At 36.1% G+C, this 23,493-nt stretch overlaps 1 protein-coding gene across 1 annotated transcript in view; it reads left to right on the forward strand.

The window, feature by feature from the left end:
* Positions 1 to 51: 51 nt before the first annotated feature.
* Positions 52 to 23,493, forward strand: part of nusap1 (nucleolar and spindle associated protein 1) — a 30,797-nt gene continuing 7,355 nt past the window's right edge. The window contains exons 1-8 of the mRNA XM_080871398.1: positions 52 to 229; positions 388 to 456; positions 541 to 732; positions 870 to 1,053; positions 1,146 to 1,241; positions 1,515 to 1,627; positions 1,719 to 1,769; positions 1,861 to 2,027. Of these exons, the coding sequence (XP_080727524.1) occupies positions 155 to 229; positions 388 to 456; positions 541 to 732; positions 870 to 1,053; positions 1,146 to 1,241; positions 1,515 to 1,627; positions 1,719 to 1,769; positions 1,861 to 2,027 (947 nt within the window). The 5' untranslated portion in view covers positions 52 to 154. The remainder of the gene's footprint in view (positions 230 to 387; positions 457 to 540; positions 733 to 869; positions 1,054 to 1,145; positions 1,242 to 1,514; positions 1,628 to 1,718; positions 1,770 to 1,860; positions 2,028 to 23,493) is intronic.

Genomic DNA, 23,493 nt, shown 5'->3' on the forward strand with positions numbered 1-23,493 from the left:
ATCCGGTTAGAGTGAAGAGCCAATCAAATGTGTCGCGCTTCTGTGTTTTGAATCGGAGGGTAGTTTTAACCGACGCCGTTTGTGGTGAGGAGAAACACCGACGTGTGCGCGGATTTTTTTTCTTAAAAAAAGCGAAATAAACTGTCATACCGGCATGGATTTGGACTCTATGAAATATGCAGAATTGCGAAGTCTCGCTAAGGAGCTGGGACTCAAGGCGAACATGAAGGTAATGAAGCGGTACTTTTAAAAATTTGCTTCTAGCGGGGTTATGGTAGACTTACCTTGTATTCGCTAACGGTAGCTGGCTGTTCTCTAACGTCAACGTGTGTTGGGCAGACTACACTCAAATGCATTTTTTCCCGTTTTTTTTTTCGGCAACATTAGGCCGACAAACTTCTGAAGGCCATAAAGCAGCATTATCAAGAAGAAAAGAACAAAGAGGCGAAGGAGCAGGTAACTTACTGCTGTTTTGTAATGTATTGGCTTTGTTGTCAGCATCTCATGTGCACAGCGCTAATGCGTTTATGACTGTTCCAGGGGCAAGATATTAATGATGAAGCTCAGGAGAAATCTGAGGTTGTCCTGGATTCAGCTTGCAAGGAAGAAGTTTCCAGCACTACTGGGTTTGTGAACACACGTCGAGGTAAAGGAAAGGGTAACAAGAGAAAAATCTCTGATACTGCGACACCGACTAAAAGCGATGCCAAGATGCCTCCAGTTGCTGCAAAGGTATTATACATTACACTGCATTCAACATAAATACATCTGAAGCACTCTATATCCCTGTGCATAGGGTTGCTTTGCAGCTGTTTAAGTTCTTTGCATTCTGGAGGTTTAAAACCTTTATGCTTATTTTTCTTTTTAAGGATGACACTGAAGCTGATGCACTTACTGCACCTTGCAATGCCAGGGGTGGTAAGAAGAGAAAGGTGTCCTCTACAAACGATAAAGAAAAAAATGAGCCTCCTAAAAAGATCCAGACTGCTGACCGTGAGGAGCAGCAGCTACAGCCTGCCATTAAGGATGAAGCACCAGTGACTGCTGAAACAGGTTAGCAATAGTTGATAAAAGCTGATACACACTTATGTTTTCTTCCTTGGACTTTACGATCATGTACTTTTGCACAAATTTTACCTTTAAAGGTCTGTGTCCAGAAAAGGCACCAAAAGGGGCAAAAGCTGGTAGAATTCCTCGTCTCCAGCAGAAGAGTAAGCCTTTGTTGAAGCCTGTTACCCCCAGTAAGTTTTGTTTGTTCCTCTTTCAATGATATGGTTCTTTTTGTGCTTGATTCAGCAAAAGCTTTTTTGGAGTCTCTGCTATGTACAGCAGAGCCTGTCCTACTTTATTTCAGAGAAATGTGTACATTTTCCTGTTTTCTATAGATGCACAACTATTTTGCTTGAGTAAATAAAACCTTAATCGATTAAAAAGAAAAAACTAACCCCCCCCCCCCAAAAAAAAATGCATAAATAAATCTTTGAATATGTTATACATTTTATTTGTTTATCCAGATTTCAAAAAACTTCACGAGGCTCATTTCAACAAGATGGAGTCCATTGATTCCTATGTTCAGCGGAAGACGAAACAGATGGAGACGTACAGAAATTCAGTGAAGGAATTAAAGGTGCCAAATTATCTTGGCTTAGTTTTATTCAGGAAAAATTAAAGGTAACTTTTACTTGAACTTTGTCTTATTTTTATTTTTTTACCTGTAGAGTCTGTCAGACAAAACTAAACTGCTGCAAGTTGATGGCAAAGATCAAGTGGTAAGCACCACCATCTACTGGTCACCCACATTTGATGTATATATTGATTACTTCTGAAGCACACTAATGACACATGTATATAATCCCACAGAGGGCAAATCCAACTCGTGCTTCCATGTTCAGCCCTGCCCCAGTGAACAAGACACCAGGTGGCAAAAACCGCAGGCACACTGTGCTTTCAGCCACCAAAAAACCTCTTTCAAAGGAGGTCACCTCCTTCAGGCCGTCTGTTCTTTCTACTCGCAGGATCAATGTTCGGTGAGTCACCGTTTTATCCTCTGGCCTTTTGATACAACAAATCTAATGAATTTCTTCGGGATCTGTGTCTTTTAAATGGACAAAAGTACTGAGCCACAGTCTTTTAATTAGCAGTCGGACGTACCGCCCACGGTACATTGGATGGTTTAGGGGACTAATTGGTTACGTACAAAAACTTATCAAAAAAGAAGCTAAACATGTTATATATATTTGGAAAGCTGAGATTCTCGTGATTCGAACGATGTAAAGCATTTCAAGATAGAATCAACATAGCAGGTACAATTAGTGTTTATGTCAGGCTGCCAACATCGAAAAAAAACAATAACAACTAGAAAAATTTGCATTTCCTGCGAAAATGCAGTGTGGATGCCTTAACGGCTGAAGATATCTGCTGAAAAAATTGAAAAAAAAAAAAGGATGCCCTGAGCAGGATTCGAACCTGGCCCTCCTGGTCAAAGGGCAGCTATTTAGCTCACTGAGCCAAACACTTTCTCACAAAGAAAAGGTGGAGAGATTGACAATTGTGCTAGCAGAATTTGGGCAAAAAAAAGGGGGTGAAAATTCTGCTGAAAAGAGTTCAATCAGCAGAATTTCTGCTGAAAAGAGGTGACTGAGCAGAATTCTGCTGAAAAGAGGTTTTTGCTGAAAAAGAGCTGAAAAAGTTTGGATTTGTGCTGAAAAGGGGTTAAAAAAACTGAAAATGTTGCTGAAAAGGGGTGAAAAAGATGAAATTTGTGTTGAAAAGAGTTTAAAAAAAGTTTAACTGTTAAGTGAAAGAAATGTTGCCATAAGCTGGATTTGAACCCAGGCCTCCCAGTCTGAGAACGGATGCTTATCTCACTGAGGTAAAACACAGCTCAGCCCATCATGCAAAATCAGTGACCACATTGATAATGTGTTCCATTCATTTCAATGGTCAAAAGTCATAACACACATCAGCAGAAATAGCAGAATTTTTTAAAGTTTAAACATAGTATTTATGCTAAATAATATTTTTTTCCTGCCAAATCATAGCATTTGTGCTGGAACACAGAAAGTTCTGCCAAATCATACAATTTGTACTAAAACATTATTTATGATTTAGCAGAAACATTGGGACTTGGTAGAAATACTATGATTTACATAAAATACTTTGACTTAGCAGAAGTACTACAATCTAGGAAAAAAGTACTAAAGCATAGCAGAAATTCTATCATTGAGCAGAATTACTAGGATTTAGAAGAAATACTAAGATTTGGCACAAACACTGATGTGGCTCAAGAACCTTTATTATGCAGTTATACTATGATTTGGAAGAAATACTATACTTTGGCACAAATACTATGATTTGGAAGAAATACTATGTTTTAGCACAAATACTATGATTTGGCTCAAATACTATAACTATCCTCGGTCAGAAGGAGAGGCTGACATCCAGGGATTAGATTACCACGAGGTGGAGTTTATTGCGGTCAGATGGATGGTACAGGGAGGTATGGCATACAGTAGGAGGATGTGGAGAGGTGATATGGTGTGGTTTCTATGATTAAGAACAGGGTATGCATTACAACATGCATACAGATTAAAGATTAAGAAAACTGGTAACAAATTCCTCCACTACAAATCAGTCTGATGCCACTTTTTACAGGGTTCCCGTTTACTAAGGCACTACCCAAAAGGCGCCACAAGAGGGCACTCCAACACAAGAGATGACCTATTTACACTGATGCACTTAGTAAACAGCCCCTACTTAGCCACTACATAATACAGTGATATTACAGTATACAAATTCACACAAATACTATGATTTGGCAGAAATACTATGACTGAGTAGTAATACTATAACATAACAGATTTCCTAAAAAAAACTATTAAATTGCAGTAATTCTATGACTTGGCAGAGATACTACGTTTTAGCACAAATACTATAACAACGCAGAAATACTATGACTTAGTAGTAATACTATAACATAACAGTTCAATGTTCTTGCACAAATACCACAATATGGCAGAAATACTATGTTTTAGCACAAATACTGTGATTTGGTATAAATACTATGATTTGGCACACATACTATATTCCGCAGATACACTATAACATAACAGATATTCTACGACTTAGTAGTAATACTATAACATAACAGAATTATTATTTGGGCACAAATACTATGATTTGGCAATAATACTGCATTTTAACACAACTACTGAGATTTAATTGAAATACTATGATTTAGAAGAAATACTATTACTCAATACAAATACGATGCTTTGGGACAAATACTATGTTTTGGTTCCAATACTATGATGTTCAACAAATACTATGATTTGGCACAAGTACTATGATTTAGTACAAATACTATGATTTGGCAGAAATACTATGACTTAGTAGTAATACTATAACATAACAGATATACTATGGTTTTGCAGACATACTATGTTTTTGCACAAATACCATGATTTGGCACAAATGCTATGATTTAGCAGAAATACTATGATTGGGTACAAATACTATGATTTGGCAATAATACTGCGTTTTAACAACAACTACTGAGATTTGATTGAAATACTATGATTTAGAAGAAATACTATGACTCCATACAAATACGATACTTTGGCACAAATACTATGATTTGGCAGAAATACTATGACTTAGTAGTAATACTATAACATAACAGATTTCCTAAAAAAAACTATGAAATTGCAGTAATTCTATGACTTGGCAGAGATACTACGTTTTAGTACAAATACTATAACAATGCAGAAATACTATGACTTAGTAGTAATACTATAACATAACAGTTCAATGTTCTTGCACAAATACCACAATATGGCAGAAATACTATGTTTTACCACAAATACTGTGATTTGGTATAAATACTGCGATTTGGCACACACACTATGATTTGGCAGAAATACTATGCCTTAGTAGTAATACTATAACATAACAGATATACTATGGTTTTGCAGACATACTATGTTTTTGCACAAATACCATGATTTGGCACAAATGCTATGATTTAGCAGAAATACTATGATTGGGTATAAATACTATGATTTGGCACAAGTACTATGATTTAGTACAAATACTATGATTGGGCAGAAGTACCATGTTTCAGTACAAATACTATGATTTGGCAGGAATACTCTGGTTTAGCAGAAATACTGTAATTTGGCATAAATACTATAATTTGGGATAAATACTATGATTTGGCACATATAATATATTCAGCACATATATTATAAAATAACAGAAATGTTTGGCCCCAAAACCATGATTTTGCACAAATACCATGATTTTGCAAAAATACTATGAATTGGCAGAAATACTATGATTTAGCAGAAGTACTAAGATGTAGTAGAAGTACTTTGCTTTAGCAGAAATACTATGATTGAGGAGTAATACCTAAACATAGGAGAAATATTGATACACAGACACACATACACAGACAGTAAAGGGAACAGGAGCTGTTGAGAGTCTGGGCTTGGTATATGTAGGTCAGTTAAATTAGCTGCACCTGCTGTAGTCAGCCCTTACACACGCAGGCACAGAGAGAGGTGTGAGTTTTCTTCAGTGTATTTCTGACATTCAGGATTCCCCTCGAACAAATGGCCATAATTTCCTAACCGTAGAGGCTAGAACGGTCATTCAGGCATCGTTTTATTCAGAAGAGATGGGGGAATCTTCAGGTCTTCATAATTCAGAGATAAAACATAAATTATTAAAGATATATGACTTGTAATACACTGTAACTGAGTAGAGGCGAAGCAAATACTGCCTTGACTTGCGCTCAAACAACCTTTGGTAACTCTAAATCTATATGGAGCATCAAAATCATTCTTTCACCGTAAGAAACAGCAGGCTTTGGTGAACAGTCATGGAAATTTTCAGGGCTCTGTGGAAATCCATCAAAAAGATATGACGAGAGAAAAAAGTGGTTCATTTCCAGAGATTGAAATCTGATGAAATCTGAGCGAGGGACAAATTTCCTACCCTCAAACAAGTCCAACTCATTTCAGAATGGTAATAGGTGAGAAAGAAATTCTTGAATTGTGAGCGTCAGGAGTGTCTGAACATATACGGGGACAAGCCTCATGTCTTAACTTCGCTTCGTTAAGGAGATATGACAATTTGAAAATGCCTCTCATTAGAGAAATCCAGCGGTGATTTTGAACAAACTCTCCATTGAGTTTATATGGAGAGTTTTCTGACTTTGTGTTACTCTGAGGAGATTTGCAAAATATCTATGAGTCCCACAACAATGATAGTGACATTTTCTGAAAGCCAGCAAAAATACCTACGTTTTGATGTATAATTTGTGGGGCTTGAGTGGAAATTGAGCGAGTAGCAAGAAGTTGTTTGGACATGAAGAGAAAATTCAAACAGTTTCACTGTCCCCTCTGAGTTAATTGCATAGCAACCATAGCAACGCATGTATTTTCTGAAAAATCACAATTTTGCAACTGAAAACTCAAAGAGGGATAAGATTAAAACGGTAGAAGATCTGAAAAAGCTGAATCATACAGGAATAGCCAAATCATTTGAGAACATTTTAAAGTTTGAATGGAGTTTCTAGGTGAAAGTATGAGGCAGTAGTTAAGTTTCAAAGACAAGAAAGTTTTAGCAGAATTGTGGAAGTTTCCCATTCATTTCAATGGGACAAATTAAAGGAAAAAAGTGTAATATTTTAAAAAGTATAATAGTAATAAACACCAAAAGTCATAGCCGGCATTAGCAGAAAGAGCAGAACAGTTTAGAGTTTGAACGGTGAAAATAGCACAAAAATTGTGGAAGTAGATCCACGGCAAAAAGTGTACGTAAACACCCGGAATAATAACTAGAAAAATTTGCATTTCCTGCGAAAATGCAGTGTGGATGCTTAAAGCTGAAGCTGTATGCACAAACTAGCTGAAAAAGCTGAAAAGTTGCAGAAATTGTAAAAACTTTGCAGAAGCAAAAGAAGTTTGCTAAAATGGAATAACTTAGCAGAACTGCAATATCTTAGAGGAAACATAATACTTGGCAGAAATACAATAGCATAGCAGAATTTAGCAGAAATATTGTAACTTACCAGAAACATGATAACTTCTCAAAAATACAAGAATTTAGGAGAAATAGTATAAGATAACAGAAAGAATATATTTAGCCAAAAATACTTAAACATTACAGAAACACTATGATTTAGAAAAATAGTACAACAGAGCAGAAATATTGTGATTTACCAGAGACACTGTGATGAACTATGAATATTGTAATTTTAAATTAAGACTATGTTTTAGCACAAATATTATAATTTGGCAGAAATACTATAATTTAGCAGAAATACTATATTAAGCACAAATCCTATAAAAAGCAGAAATGGTATGATTAAGCATAAATACTACATTTAGTAGAAATACTTTGTTTTAGCACAAATCCCATAAAAAGCAGAAATACTGTACTATGATTTAGTAGAAAGACTATAATTAATCAGAAATACTAAATTTAGCAGAAATACTATATTAAGCACAAATCCTATAAAAGCAGAAATAGTATATTAAGCACAAATCTTATAAAATAGCAGAAATAGTGTGATTTAGCACAATAGTAATAAGTTAAACAGAAAAATTGGAAAAGCAAAATGGACAGCTGAAAAAATGCTGAACATGCTGAGGTTCCCTCAAATATACTTGTTAAATGAAAAAATCTGCAAAAAAATTTATGACAGCCACACAATTACAAATATGTACACATGAGGAAACACACATGCACAGAGAGACACACACACAAGATCCAATTCAGTCAACCAGTCTAAATATATTGAATTTGAATCTTAGAATGAGATCATCCCATTAAAAGGCTTTCTCTCTCTCTCTCTCTCTCTCTGTCACACACACACACACACACACACACACACACACACACACACAGGGAGAGAGAAGTAAGTTTCTAGGTCAGCCTGGGAGCTGCTGAATTTGAATCCACCAATCAGAGAGGCTGTGCACTTTTCCCCACCAAAACAGGTGCATCTGTTTACACACGCAGCAGCACAGAGAGGCACAGGATTTTTGCAGTCTATTTCTCATAGTGACGACTCCCCTCAAACAAATGACCGTAATTTCCTAACCGTAGGGGCTAGAACGGTCATTCTTACACCGTTTTGTTCAGAAGAGATGGGGGAATCTTCAAGTGTTGACAATTTAATATTAAAATATGAATTTTTAGAGATATATGACATGGATGACTTGTTGACTTAGAAGCCACGAATTCCCCAATATGCAAATTTGAATGCCTGAGACCACATATGTGATTGGCTGGCTGGGAAGCCGTGCAGGCCCTGATTTGTGGATTTGAATTCCTCAGCCCTCAGATATGATTGGCTGGCTTAGAAGCCACGAAGGCCCCAATATGCAAATTTGAATGCCTCAGGACACTTATTTGATTGGCTGGGAAACTGTGCAGGCCCTGATTTGAAAATTTGAATGTCTCAGTCCTCACAGAGGATTGGCTGCCTGGGGACCTGGCAGAAATATATAGAAATACTATTATTAAGCATAAATACTACATTTAGTAGAAATACTATGTTTTAGCACAAATATTATAAAAAGAAGAAAAACTATAATTTAGCAGAAATACTATATTAAGCACATATCCTATAAAAAGCAGAAATACTATAATTTAGCAGAAATACTATGTTAAGCACAAATCCTATAAAAAGCAGAAATACTATAATTTAGCAGAAATACTATATTAGGCATAAATCCTATGAAAAGCAGAAATAGTATGATTTAGCAGAAATACTGTATTTAGCACAAGTACCGAAAAGTACCAGAAATACTATGATTTAGCAGAATAGTAATAACTTATTGAAACACAAATGCACAGAGGGACACACAAACACAGGCTCTAATCCAGTCAACCAGTCTAACTATGTTCAATTTAAATCCTACAATGACATGCTGTCAAATAAGGGCAGGGTCCTCTCTCTCCCACTAAACACACACACACACACACACACACACACACACACACAGACAGACACAGAGGGAGAGAGCTGCCGAATTTAAATCCACCAATCAGAGTGGCTGTTTACGTTTTCCCGCCAAAACAGGTGCATCTTTTTACACACGCAGCACAGAGAGGCACAGGATTATTGCAGTCTATTTCTCATAGTGAGGACTCCCCTCAAACAAATGACCATAATTTCCTAACTGTAGGGGCTAGAGCGGTCATTCTTACACCGTTTTGTTCAGAAGTGATTGGGGAATCTTCAAGTGTTGACAATTTATCATTCAAATATGAATTTTTAGAGATATATGACATGGATGACTTATTGACTTAGAAGCCACGAATTCCCCAATATGCAAATTTGAATGGCTGAGGCCACATATATGATTGGCTGCCTGGGAAGCCGTGCAGGCCCTGATTTGTGGATTTGAATTCCTCAGCCCTCAGATATGATTGGCTGGCTTAGAAGCCATGAAGGCCCCAATATGCAAATTTGAATGCCTCAGGACACTTATATGATTGGCTGGGAAGCCGTGCAGGCCCTGATTTGAAAATTTGAATTTCTCAGTCCTCACAGAGGATTGGCTGCCTGGGGACCTGGCAGATATATATATATATAGAAATACTATGATTAAGCATAAATACTACATTTAGTAGAAATACTATGTTTTCGCACAAATACTATAAAAAGCAGAAATACTATAATTTAGCAGAAATACTATATTAGGCACAAATAGTATAAAAAGCAGAAATACTATATTAGGTACAAATCCTATAAAAAGCAGAAATACTATATTAGGCACAAATCCTATAAAAAGCAGAAATACTATATTAGGCACAAATAGTATAAAAAGCAGAAATACTATAATTTAGCAGAAATACTATGTTAGGCACAAATCTTATAAAAAGAATAAATACTATAATTTAGCAGAAATACTATATTATGCACAAATCTTATGAAAAGCAGAAATAGTATGATTTAGCAGAAATACTGTATTTAGCACAAGTACCGAAAAGTACCAGAAATACTATGATTTAGCAGAATAGTAATAACTTACAAAATTACAAATATGGAGGCATATTGAAACAGAAATGCACAGAGGGAAACACAAACACAGGCTCTAATCCAGTCAACCAGTCTAACTATATTCAATTTAAATCCTATAATGACATGCTGCCAAATAAGGGCAGGGTCCTCTCTCTCCCACTAAACACACACACACACACACACACACACACACACACACACACAGAGGGAGAGAGCTGCCGAATTTAAATCCACCAATCAGAGTGGCTGTTTACGTTTTCCCGCCAAAACAGGTGCATCTTTTTACACACGCAGCACAGAGAGGCACAGGATTATTCCAGCCTATTTCTCATAGTGAGGACTCCCCACAAACAAATGACCATAATTTCCTAACCGTAGGGGCTAGAGCGGTCATTCTTAAACCGTTTTGTTCAGAAGAGATGGGGGAATCTTCCAGTGTTAACAATTTATCATTAAAATGTGAATTTTTAGAGATATACGACATGGATGACTTGTTGACTTAGAAGCCACGAATTCCCCAATATGCAAATTTGAATGCCTGAGGCCACATATATGATTGGCTGGCTGGGAAGCTGTGCAGGCCCTGATTTGTGGATTTGAATTCCTCAGCCCTCAGATATGATTGGCTGGCTTAGAAGCCATGAAGGCCCCAATATGCAAATTTGAATGCCTCAGGACACATATATGATTGGCTGGGAAGCCGTGCAGGCCCTGATTTGAAAATTTGAATGTCTCAGTCCTCACAGAAGATTGGCTGCCTGGGTACCTGGCAGAAATATATAGAAATAGTATGATTAAGCATAAATACTACATTTAGTAGAAATACTATGTTTTAGCACAAATACTATAAAAAGCAGAAATATTATAATTTAGAACAAATAGTATAAAAAGCAGAAATATTATAATTTAGCACAAATAGTATAAAAAGCAGAAATACTACATTTAGTAGCAATACTATCTTTTAGCACAAATAGTATAATAAAGCAGAAATACTATAATTTAGCAGAAATACTGTATTTACCACAAGTACCGAAAAGTACCAGAAATACTATGATTTAGCAGAATAGCAATAACTTACAAAATTACAAATATGGAGGCATATTGAAACAGAAATGCACAGAGGGACACACAAACACAGGCTCTAATCCAGTCAACCAGTCTAACTATATTCAATTTAAATCCTACAATGACATGCTGCCAAATAAGGGTAGGGTTCTCCCTCTCCCACTAAACACACACACACACACACACACACACACACACACACACACACACACACACACACACACACACACAGAGGGAGAGAGCTGCCGAATTTAAATCCACCAATCAGAGTGGCTGTTTACGTTTTCCCGCCAAAACATGTGCCTCTTTTTACACACGCAGCACAGAGAGGCACAGGATTATTCCAGCCTATTTCTCATAGTGAGGACTCCCCTCAAACAAATGACCATAATTTCCTAACCGTAGGGTCTAGAGCGGTCATTCTTACACCGTTTTGTTCAGAAGAGATGGGGGAATCTTCCAGTGTTAACAATTTATCATTAAAATATGAATTATTAAAGATATTTGACTTGTAATGCACCATAACTGAGTAGGGCGAAGCAAAAACTGCCTTGACTTGCCCTCAAACAACGCTTTCTAACTCTAAATCTATTTTGAGTATCGATATCATTCTTTAACCGTAAGAGACAGCAGGCTTTGGTGAACAATCATGGAAATTTTCAGGTCTCTGTGGAAATCCAACAAAAAGTTATGACGAGAGAAAAAAGTGGTTCATTTCCACAGTTTGAAATCTGAAGAAATCTGAGCGAGGGACAAATTTCCTACCCTCAAACAAGTCCTATTCATTTCAGAACGGTAATAGGTGAGAAAGAAATTCTTGAATTGTGAGCGTCAGGAGTGTCTGAAGATATACCGGGACAAGCCTCATGTCTTAAAGTCGCTTCGTTAAGGAGATATGACGATTCGAATATGCCTCTCATTACAGAAATCCAGCGATGATTTTGAACAAGCTCTCCATTGACTTTATATGGAGAGTTTTGAGACCTTGTGTTGGTCTGAGGAGATTTGCCAAAATTCTATAAACCCCACAACAATGATGGTGACATTTTCTGAAAGCCAGCAAAAATACCTACGTTTTGATGTATAATTTGTGGAAGTTGAGTGAAAATTGAGCAAGTAGCAAGAAGTTGTTCGGACGTGAAGTGAAAATTGCAAAAGCTTCAGTGGCACACTGGAAGCCAAGAGCATAGCAACCATTACAACGCATGTATTTTGTGAAAAATCAAAATTTTGCAACTCAAAACTTTAAGAGGCATAAAAGTAAAACAGTAAAAGATTTGAAAAAGCTGAATCATACCTGAATAGCCCAATAATTTGTGAACATTTTAAAATTTGAATGGTTGTTCTAGGCGAAAGTATGAGGAAGTAGTTAAGTTTCAAAAACAAGCAAAATTTAGCAGAATTTTGGAAGTTTTCCATTCATTTCAATGGGACAAATTAAAGGAAAAAAGTGGAATATTTTAAAAAGTATAATAGCAAAAAATAGCAAAAATCATAGCGATGTTTAGCAGAAATAGCAGAATAGTATAAAATTTGAACGGTGAAAATAGCATAAAAATTGTGGAAGTAGTTAAGTGCCAAAGAAAGCAGAAAAAGTGGCAACTAGAATAATAATAATAAAAAAAATAATAATAATAAAGAACTAGAAAAATTTGCATTTCCTGCGAAAATGCAGTGTGGATGCTTAAAGCTGAAGCTGTATGCAAAAAGTAGCTGAAAAAGCTGAAAAGTTGCAGAAATTGTAAAAACTTTGCAGAAGCAAAGGAACATTGCTAAAATGTAATAATTTAGCAGAACTGCAATATCTTAGAGGAAACATAATACTTGGCAGAAATACAATAGCATAGCAGAACTTAGCAGAAATATTGTAACTTACCAGAAACATAACTTCTCAAAAATACAAGAATTTAGGAGAAATAGTATAAGATAACAGAAAGAATATATTTAGCCAAAAATACTTAAACATTACAGAAACACTATGATTTAGAAAAATAATACAACATAGCAGAAATACTGTGATATACAGGAGACACTGTGATGAACTATGAATATTGTAATTTTAAATTAATACTATGTTTTAGCACAAATACTATAATTTGACAGAAATACTATCATTTGGCAGAAATACTATGTTTCAGCACAAATACTCTGGTTTAGCACAAATATTATAACATAGCAGAAATATAATTATATAGCAGAAATGCTATATTTAGAAAGAAAAATATAATATAGTAGAAATAGTATGATTTAGCAGAAATACTGTATTTAGCACATGTACCAAAAAGTAGCAGTAATACTATGATTTAGCAGAAATACTATGATTGAGCAGAAGTACTAAGATGTAGTAAAAGTACTTTGATTTAACAGAATTACAATTATGGAGGAGTAATACTTTAAAATGGGAGAAATAGCCTAAAGGGAAGAGTATTTGTGCCATGGAGTGTTAACAAGAATGTGAGGTCCATATTAGAAAAGCTGGTAAAATCATAAAAGTTTGCAGAATTGTAATAAATGATGAATATGAATTACTGGTCTGTGACAGTGTATTAATTTGTAGGGAAAAAAACATGTTGACCAAGGTGGAATCGAACCCACGATCTTTGGCTTGCAGACCCGTGTCATTACCAACTGCGCCACTGGGAAAGAGAGCAGCCGCTTTGGAAAAACAGGGTGATGAGTAGTCAGAATTAGATCGCGGTGAGAGGCGACAAACGCCGTTTTTTGGAGTTACAAAACGTTGTGTAACTCAAAAACTAGGTGGACTAGAAGCATAATTCTTGTACTGGGTGAATCAGCGGACTTTGGTGTACTTTGACTGCGATTTTCATTGCTCTATGTACATCCGTCGCTGAGATATGACGAGAGAGGAAACGGAAAACCTCAGATATGATTGGCTGGCTGGAAGGCCGTGCAGGCCCTGATATGTGATATGTGTCTGAGTCCTAACAGAGGATTGGCTGCCTGGCAGAAATATATAGAAATAGTATGATTAAGCATAAATACTACATTTAGCAGAAATACTATATTAAGCACAAATCCTATAAAAAGCAGAAATACTATATTAAGCACAAATCCTATTAAAAGCAGAAATAGTATGATTTAGCACAATAGTAATAAGTTAAACAGAAAAATTGGAAAAGCAAAATGGACAGCTGAAAAAATGCTGAAAATGCTGAGGGTCCCTCAAATATACTTGTTAAATGAAAAAAAATCAGCAAAAAAATCTATAACAGCCACACAATCACAAATATGTACACATAAGGAAACACACATGCACAGAGAGACACACACACAAGATCCAATTCAGTCACCCAGTCTAAATATATTGAATTTGAATCTTAGAATGAGATCATCCCATTAAAAGGCTTTCTCTCTCTCTCTCTTTCTCTCTCTCTCTGTCACACACACACACACACACACACACACACACACACACACACACACACAGGGAGAGAGAAGTAAGTTTCTAGGTCAGCCTGGGAGCAGCTGAATTTGAATCCACCAATCAGAGAGCCTGTGCACTCTTTCCCGCCAAAACAGGTGCATCTGTTTACACACGCAGCACAGAGAGAGGCACAGGATTTTTGCAGCCTATTTCTCATAGTGAGGACTCCCCTCAAACAAATGACCATAATTTCCTAACCGTAGGGGCTAGAAGGGTCATTCTTACACCGTTTTGTTCAGAAGAGATGGGGGAATCTTCAAGTGTTGACAATTTATCATTAAAATATGAATTTTTAGAGATATATGACATGGATGACTTGTTGACTTAGAAGCCACGAATTCCCCAATATGCAAATTTGAATACCTGGAGCCCACATACATGATTGGCTGGCTGGGAAGCTGTGCAGGCCCTGATTTGTGGATTTGAATTCCTCAGCCCTCAGATATGATTGGCTGGCTTAGAAGCCATGAAGGCCCCAATATGCAAATTTGAATGCCTCAGGACACATATATGATTGGCTGGGAAACCGTGAAGGCCCTGATTTGAAAATTTGAATGTCTCAGTCCTCACAGAGGATTGGCTGCCTGGGGACCTGGCAGAAATATATAAAAATACTATGATTAAGCATAAATACTACATTTAGTAGAAATACTATGTTTTAACACAAATACTATAAAAAGCAGAAATACTATATTAGGTACAAATCCTATAAAAAGCAGAAATACTATATTAGGCACAAATCCTATAAAAAGCAGAAATACTATATTAGGCACAAATAGTATAAAAAGCAGAAATACTATAATTTAGCAGAAATACTATGTTAGGCACAAATCCTATAAAAAGAATAAATACTATAATTTAGCATAAATACTATATTAGGCACAAATCTTATGAAAAGCAGAAATAGTATGATTTAGCAGAAATACTGTATTTAGCACAAGTACCGAAAAGTACCAGAAATACTATGATTTAGCAGAATAGTAATAACTTACAAAATTACAAATATGGAGGCATATTGAAACACAAATGCACAGAGGGACACACAAACACAGGCTCTAATCCAGTCAACCAGTCTAACTATATTCAATTTAAATCCTACAATGACATGCTGCCAAATAAGGGCAGGGTCCTCTCTCTCCCACTAAACACACACACACACACACACACACACACACACACACACACACAGAGGGAGAGAGCTGCCGAATTTAAATCCACCAATCAGAGTGGCCGTTTACATTTTCCCGCCAAAACAGGTGCATCTTTTTACACACGCAGCACAGAGAGGCACAGGATTATTGCAGCCTATTTCTCATAGTGAGGACTCCCCTCAAACAAATGACCATAATTTCCTAACCGTAGGGGCTAGAGCGGTCATTCTTACACCGTTTTGTTCAGAAGAGATGGGGGAATCTTCAAGTGTTAACAATTTATCATTAAAATATGAATTATTAAAGATATTTGACTTGTAATTCACCATAACTGAGTAGAGCGAAGCAAAAACTGCCTTGACTTGCCCTCAAACAACGCTTTGTAACTCGAAATCTATTTGGAGTATCGATATCATTCTTTCACCGTAAGAGACAGCAGGCTTTGGTGAACAATCATGGAAATTTTCAGGTCTCTGTGGAAATCCAACAAAAAGTTATGACGAGAGAAAAAAGTGGTTCATTTCCAGAGTTTGAAATCTGAAGAAATCTGAGCGAGGGACAAATTTCCTACCCTCAAACAAACATAATTCATGGCCAAATGGTAATAGGTGAGAAAACAATTCTTGAATTGTGAGCGTCAGGAGTGTCTGAAGATATACCAGGACAAGCCTCATGTCTTAACTTTGCTTCGTTAAGGAGATATGACGATTCGAATATGCCTCTCATTACAGAAATCCAGCGATGATTTTGAACAAACTCTCCATTGACTTTGTATGGAGAGTTTTCTGACCTTGTGTTGGTCTGAGGAGATTTGCCAAAATTCTATAAATCCCACAACAATGATAGTGACATTTTCTGAAAGCCAGCAAAAATACCTACGTTTTGATGTATAATTTGTGGAAGTTGAGTGAAAATTGAGCAAGTAGCAAGAAGTTGTTCGGACATGAAGTGAAAATTGCAAAAGCTTCAGTGACACACTGGAAGCCAAGAGCATAGCAACCATAACAACGCATGTATTTTGTGAAAAATCACAATTGTGCAACTGAAAACTTTAAGAGGCATAAAAGTAAAATGGTAAAAGATTTGAAAAAGCTGAATCATACCTGAATAGCCCAATAATTTGTGAACATTTTAAAGTTTGAATGGTTGTTCTAGGTGAAAGTATGAGGAAGTAGTTAAGTTTCAAAAACAAGCAAAATTTAGCAGAATTGCAGAAGTTTCCCATTCATTTCAATGGGACAAATTAAAGGAAAAAAGTGGAATATTTTAAAAAGTATAATAGCAAAAAATAGCAAAAATCATAGCGATCATTAGCAGAAATAGCAGAATAGTTTAAAATTTGAACGGTGAAAATCGGCTGAAAATTGTGGAAGTAGTTAAGTGCCAAAAAGTGTACGGAAGCAACTGGAATAATAAAGTATAAAGAACTAGAAAAATTTGCATTTCCTGCGAAAATGCAGTGTGGATGCTTAAAGCTGAAGCTGTATGCAAAAAGTAGCTGAAAAAGCTGAAAAGTTGCAGAAATTGTAAAAACTTTGCAGAAGCAAAGGAACATTGCTAAAATGTAATAATTTAGCAGAACTGCAATATCTTAGAGGAAACATAATACTTGGCAGAAATACAATAGCATAGCAGAACTTAGCAGAAATATTGTAACTTACCAGAAACATGATAACTTCTCAAAAATACAAGAATTTAGGAGAAATAGTATAAGATAACAGAAAGAATATATTTAGCCAAAAATACTTAAACATTACAGAAACACTATGATTTAGAAAAATAATACAACATAGCAGAAATACTGTGATTTACAGGAGACACTGTGATGAACTATGAATATTGTAATTTTAAATTAATACTATGTTTTAGCACAAATACTATAATTTGACAGAAATACTATCATTTGGCAGAAATACTGTTTCAGCACAAATACTCTGGTTTAGCACAAATATTATAACATAGCAGAAATACAATTATATAGCAGAAATGCTATATTTAGAAAGAAAAATATAATATAGCAGAAATACTGTATTTCGCACAAGTACCAAAAAGTAGCAGAAATACTATGATTTAGCAGAAATACTATGATTGAGCAGAAGTACTAAGATTGAGTAAAAGTACTTTGATTTAACAGAATTACAATTATGGAGGAGTAATACTTTAAAATGGGAGAAATAGCCTAAAGGGAAGAGTATTTGTGCCATGTAGTGTTAACAAGAATGGGAGGTCCATATTAGAAAAGCTGGTAAAATCATAAAAGTTTGCAGAATTGTAATAAATGATGAATATGAATTACTGGTCTGTGACAGTGTATTAATTTGTAGGAAAAAAACATGTTGACCAAGGTGGAATCGAACCCACGATCTTTGGCTTGCAGACCCGTGTCATTGCCAACTGCACCACTGGGAAAGAGAGCAGCCGCTTTGAAAAACAGGGTGATGAGCAGTCAGAATTAGATCGCGGTGAGAGGCGAAAAACGCCGTTTTTTGGAGTTACAAAACGTTGTGTAACTCAAAAACTAGGTGGACTAGAAGCATAATTCTTGTACTGGGTGAATCAGCGGACTTTGGTGTACTTTGACTGCGATTTTCATTGCTCTATGTACATCCGTCGCTGAGATATGACGAGAGAGGAAACGGAAAACCTCAGATATGATTGGCTGGCTGGGAGGCCGTGCAGGCCCTGATATGTGATATGTGTCTGAGTCCTCACAGAGGATTGGCTGCCTGGCAGAAATATATAGAAATAGTATGATTAAGCATAAATACTACATTTAGCAGAAATACTATAGTAAGCACAAATCCTATAAAAAGCAGAATGAGTATATTAAGCACAAATCCTATAAAAAGCAGAAATACTATATTAAGCACAAATCCTATTAAAAGCAGAAATAGTATGATTTAGCACAATAGTAATAAGTTAAACAGAAAAATCGGAAAAGCAAAATGGACAGCTGAAAAAATGCTGAACATGCTGAGGGTCCCTCAAATATACTTGTTAAATGAAAAAAATCTGCAAGAAAAATATATAACAGCCACACAATCAGAAATATGTACACATAAGGAAACACACATGCACAGAGAGACACACACACAAGATCCAATTCAGTCAACCAGTCTAAATATATTGAATTTGAAGCTTAGAATGAGGTCATCCCATTGAAAGCCTTTCTCTCTCTCTCCCTCTTTCTGTCACACACACACACACACACACACACAGGGAGAGAGAAGTAAGTTTCTAGGTCAGCCTGGGAGCTGCTGAATTTGAATCCACCAATCAGAGAGCCTGTGCACTTTTTCCCGCCAAAACAGGTGCCTCTGTTTACACACGCAGCACAGAGAGAGACACAGGATTTTTGCAGTCTATTTCTCATAGTGACGACTCCCCTCAAACAAATGACCATAATTTCCTAACCGTAGGGGCTAGAACGGTCATTCTTACACCGTTTTGTTCAGAAGAGATGGGGGAATCTTCAAGTGTTGACAATTTATCATTAAAATATGAATTTTTAGAGATATATGACATGGATGACTTGTTGACTTAGAAGCCATGAATTCCCCAATATGCAAATTTGAATGCCTGGAGCCCACATACATGATTGGCTGGCTGGGAAGCTGTGCAGGCCCTGATTTGTGGATTTGAATTCCTCAGCCCTCAGATATGATTGGCTGGCTTAGAAGCCATGAAGGCCCCAATATGCAAATTTGTATTCCTCAGACCACATATATGATTGGCTGGGAAACCGTGCAGGCCCTGATTTGAAAATTTGAATGTCTCAGTCCTCACAGAGGATTGGCTGCCTGGGGACCTGGCAGAAATATATAGAAATACTATGATTAAGCATAAATACTACATTTAGTAGAAATACTATGTTTTAGCACAAATCCTATAAAAAGCAGAAATACTATAATTTAGCAGAAATACTATATTAAGCACAAATCCTATAAAAAGCAGAAATACTATATTAGGCACAAATCCTATAAAAAGCAGAAATACTATATTAGGCACAAATCCTATAAAAAGCAGAAATACTATATTAGGCACAAATCCTATGAAAAGCAGAAATAGTATGATTTAGCAGAATAGTAATAACTTACAAAATTACAAATATGGAGGCATATTGAAACACAAATGCACAGAGGGACACACAAACACAGGCTCTAATCCAGTCAACCAGTCTAACTATATTCAATTTAAATCCTACAATGACATGCTGCCAAATAAGGGCAGGGTCCTCTCTCTCCCACTAAACACACACACACACACACACACACACACACACACACACACACACACACAGACAGACACAGAGGGAGAGAGCTGCCGAATTTAAATCCACCAATCAGAGTGGCTGTTTACGCTTTCCCGCCAAAACAGGTGCATCTTTTTACACACGCAGCAAGGAGAGGCACAGGATTATTGCAGTCTATTTCTCATAGTGAGGACTCCCCTCAAACAAATGACCATAATTTCCTAACCGTAGGGGCTAGAGCGGTCATTCTTACACCGTTTTGTTCAGAAGAGATGGGGGAATCTTCCAGTGTTAACAATTTATCATTAAAATGTGAATTTTTAGAGATATATGACATGGATGACTTGTTGACTTAGAAGCCACGAATTCCCCAATATGCAAATATGAATGCCTGAGACCACATATATGATTGGCTGGCTGGGAAGCCGTGCAGGCCCTGATTTGTGGATTTGAATTCCTCAGCCCTCAGATATGATTGGCTGGCTTAGAAGCCATGAAGGCCCCAATATGCAAATTTCAATGCCTCAGGACACATATATGATTGGCTGGGAAGCCGTGCAGGCCCTGATTTGAAAATTTGAATTTCTCAGTCCTCACAGAGGATTGGCTGCCTGGGGACCTGGCAGATATATATATAGAAATACTATGATTAAGCATAAATACTACATTTAGTAGAAATACTACGTTTTAGCACAAATACTATAAAAAGCAGAAATACTATAATTTAGCAGAAACACTATATAAAGCACAAATCCTATAAAAAGCAGAAATACTATATTAGGCACAAATCTTATAAAAAGCAGAAATACTATATTAGGCACAAATAGTATAAAAAGCAGAAATACTATAATTTAGCTGAAATACTATATTAGGCACAAATCCTATAAAAAGAATAAATACTATAATTTAGCAGAAATACTATATTAGGCACAAATCTTATGAAAAGCAGAAATAGTATGATTTAGCAGAATAGTAATAACTTACAAAATTACAAATATGGAGGCATATTGAAACACAAATGCACAGAGGGACACACAAACACAGGCTCTAATCCAGTCAACCAGTCTAACTATATTCAATTTAAATCCTACAATGACATGCTGCCAAATAAGGGCAGGGTCCTCTCTCTCCCACTAAACACAAACACACACACACACACACACACACACACAGGGAGAGAGCTGCCGAATTTAAATCCACCAATCAGAGTGGCTGTTTACGCTTTCCCGCCAAAACAGGTGCATCTTTTTACACACGCAGCAAGGAGAGGCACAGGATTATTGCAGTCTATTTCTCATAGTGACGACTCCCCTCAAACAAATGACCATAATTTCCTAACCGTAGGGACTAGAACGGTCATTCTTACACCGTTTTGTTCAGAAGAGATGGGGGAATCTTCCAGTGTTAACAATATATCATTAAAATATGAATTATTAAAGATATTTGACTTCTAATGCACCATAACTGAGTAGAGCGAAGCAAAAACTGCCTTGACTTGCCCTCAAACAACGCTTTGTAACTCGAAATCTATTTGGAGTATAGATATCATTCTTTCACCGTAAGAGACAGCAGGCTTTGGTGAACAGTCATGGAAATTTTCAGGTCTCTGTGGAAATCCAACAAAAAGTTATGACGAGAGAAAAAAGTGGTTCATTTCCAGGGTTTGAAATCTGAAGAAATCTGAGCGAAGGACAAATTTCCTACCCTCAAACAAGTCCAACTCATTTCAGAACGGTAATAGGTGAGAAAGAAATTCTTGAATTGTGAGCGTCAGGGGTGTCTGAAGATATTCGGGGACAAGCCTCATGTCTTAACTTTGCTTCGTTAAGGAGATATGACGATTCGAATATGCCTCTAATTACAGAAAGCCAGCGATGATTTTGAACAAGCTCTCCATTGACTTTATATGGAGAGTTTTGAGACCTTGTGTTGGTCTGAGGAGATTTGCCAAAATTCTATAAATCCCACAACAATGATAGTGACATTTTCTGAAAGCCAGCAAAAATACCTACGTTTTGATGTATAATTTGTGGAAGTTGAGTGAAAATTGAGCAAGTAGCAAGAAGTTGTTCGGACATGAAGTGAAAATTGCAAAACCTTCAGTGACACACTGGAAGCCAAGAGCATAGCAACCATAACAACGCATGTATTTTGTGAAAAATCACAATTGTGCAACTCAAAACTTTAAGAGGCATAAAAGTAAAACGGTAAAAGATTTGAAAAAGATGAATCATACCTGAATAGCCCAATAATTTGTGAACATTTTAAAGTTTGAATGGTTGTTCTAGGTGAACGTATGAGGAAGTAGTTAAGTTTCAAAAACAAGCAAAATTTAGCAGAATTTTGGAAGTTTCCCATTCATTTCAATGGGACAAATTAAAGGAAAAAAGCTTAATATTTTAAAAAGTATAATAGCAAAAAATAGCAAAAATCATAGCGATGTTTAGCAGAAATAGCAGAATAGTATAAAATTTGAACGGTGAAAATAGCATAAAAATTGTGGAAGTAGTTAAGTGCCAAAGAAAGCACAAAAAGTGGCAACTAGAATAATAATAATAAAGAATAAAGAGAAACAGGAACTCAATAGTGTGGATGCTTAAAGCATCCACACAATAAAGAGAAACAGGAACTCAATAGTGTGGATGCTTAAAGCATCCACACAATAAAGAGAAACAGGAACTCAATAGTGTGGATGCTTAAAGCATCCACACAATAATAAAGAATAAAGAGAAACAGAAACTCAATAGTGTGGATGCTTAAAGCATCCACACAATAAAGAATAAAGAGAAACAGGAACTCAATAGTGTGGATGCTTAAGCATCCACACAATAAAGAATAAAGAGAAACAGGAACTCAATAGTGTGGATGCTTAAAGCATCCACACAATAATAATAAAGAACTAGAAAAATTAGCATTTCCTGCGAAAATGCAGTGTGGATGCTTTAAAGCTGAAGCTGTATGCAAAAACTAGCTGAAAAGGCTGAAAAGTTGCAGAAATTGTAAAAACTTTGCAGAAGCAAAGGAACTTTGCTAAAATGGAATAACTTAGCAGAACTGCAATATCTTAGAGGAAACATAATACTTGGCAGAAATACAATAGCATACCAGAACTTAGCAGAAATATTGTAACTTACCAGAAACATGATAACTTCTCAAAAATACAAGAATTTAGGAGAAATAATATAAGATAACAGAAAGAATGTATTTAGCCAAAAATACTTAAGCATTACAGAAACACTATGATTTAGAAAAATAGTACAACAGAGCAGAAATACTGTGATTTACCAGAGACACTGTGTTGAACTATGAATATTGTAATTTTAAATCAATACTATGTTTCAGCACAAATACTATAATTTGACAGAAATACTATAATTTGGCAGAAATACCATGTTTCAGCACAAATACTCTGGTTTAGCACAAATATTATAACATAGCAGAAATACAATTATATAGCAGAAATGCTATATTTAGAAAGAAAAATATAATATAGTAGAAATAGTATGATTTAGCAGAAATACTACAATATAGCATAATAACA

Source organism: Rhamphochromis sp. 'chilingali', assembly GCF_963969265.1.
Source record: "Rhamphochromis sp. 'chilingali' genome assembly, chromosome: 21".
NCBI lineage: Eukaryota > Metazoa > Chordata > Actinopteri > Cichliformes > Cichlidae > Rhamphochromis > Rhamphochromis sp. 'chilingali'.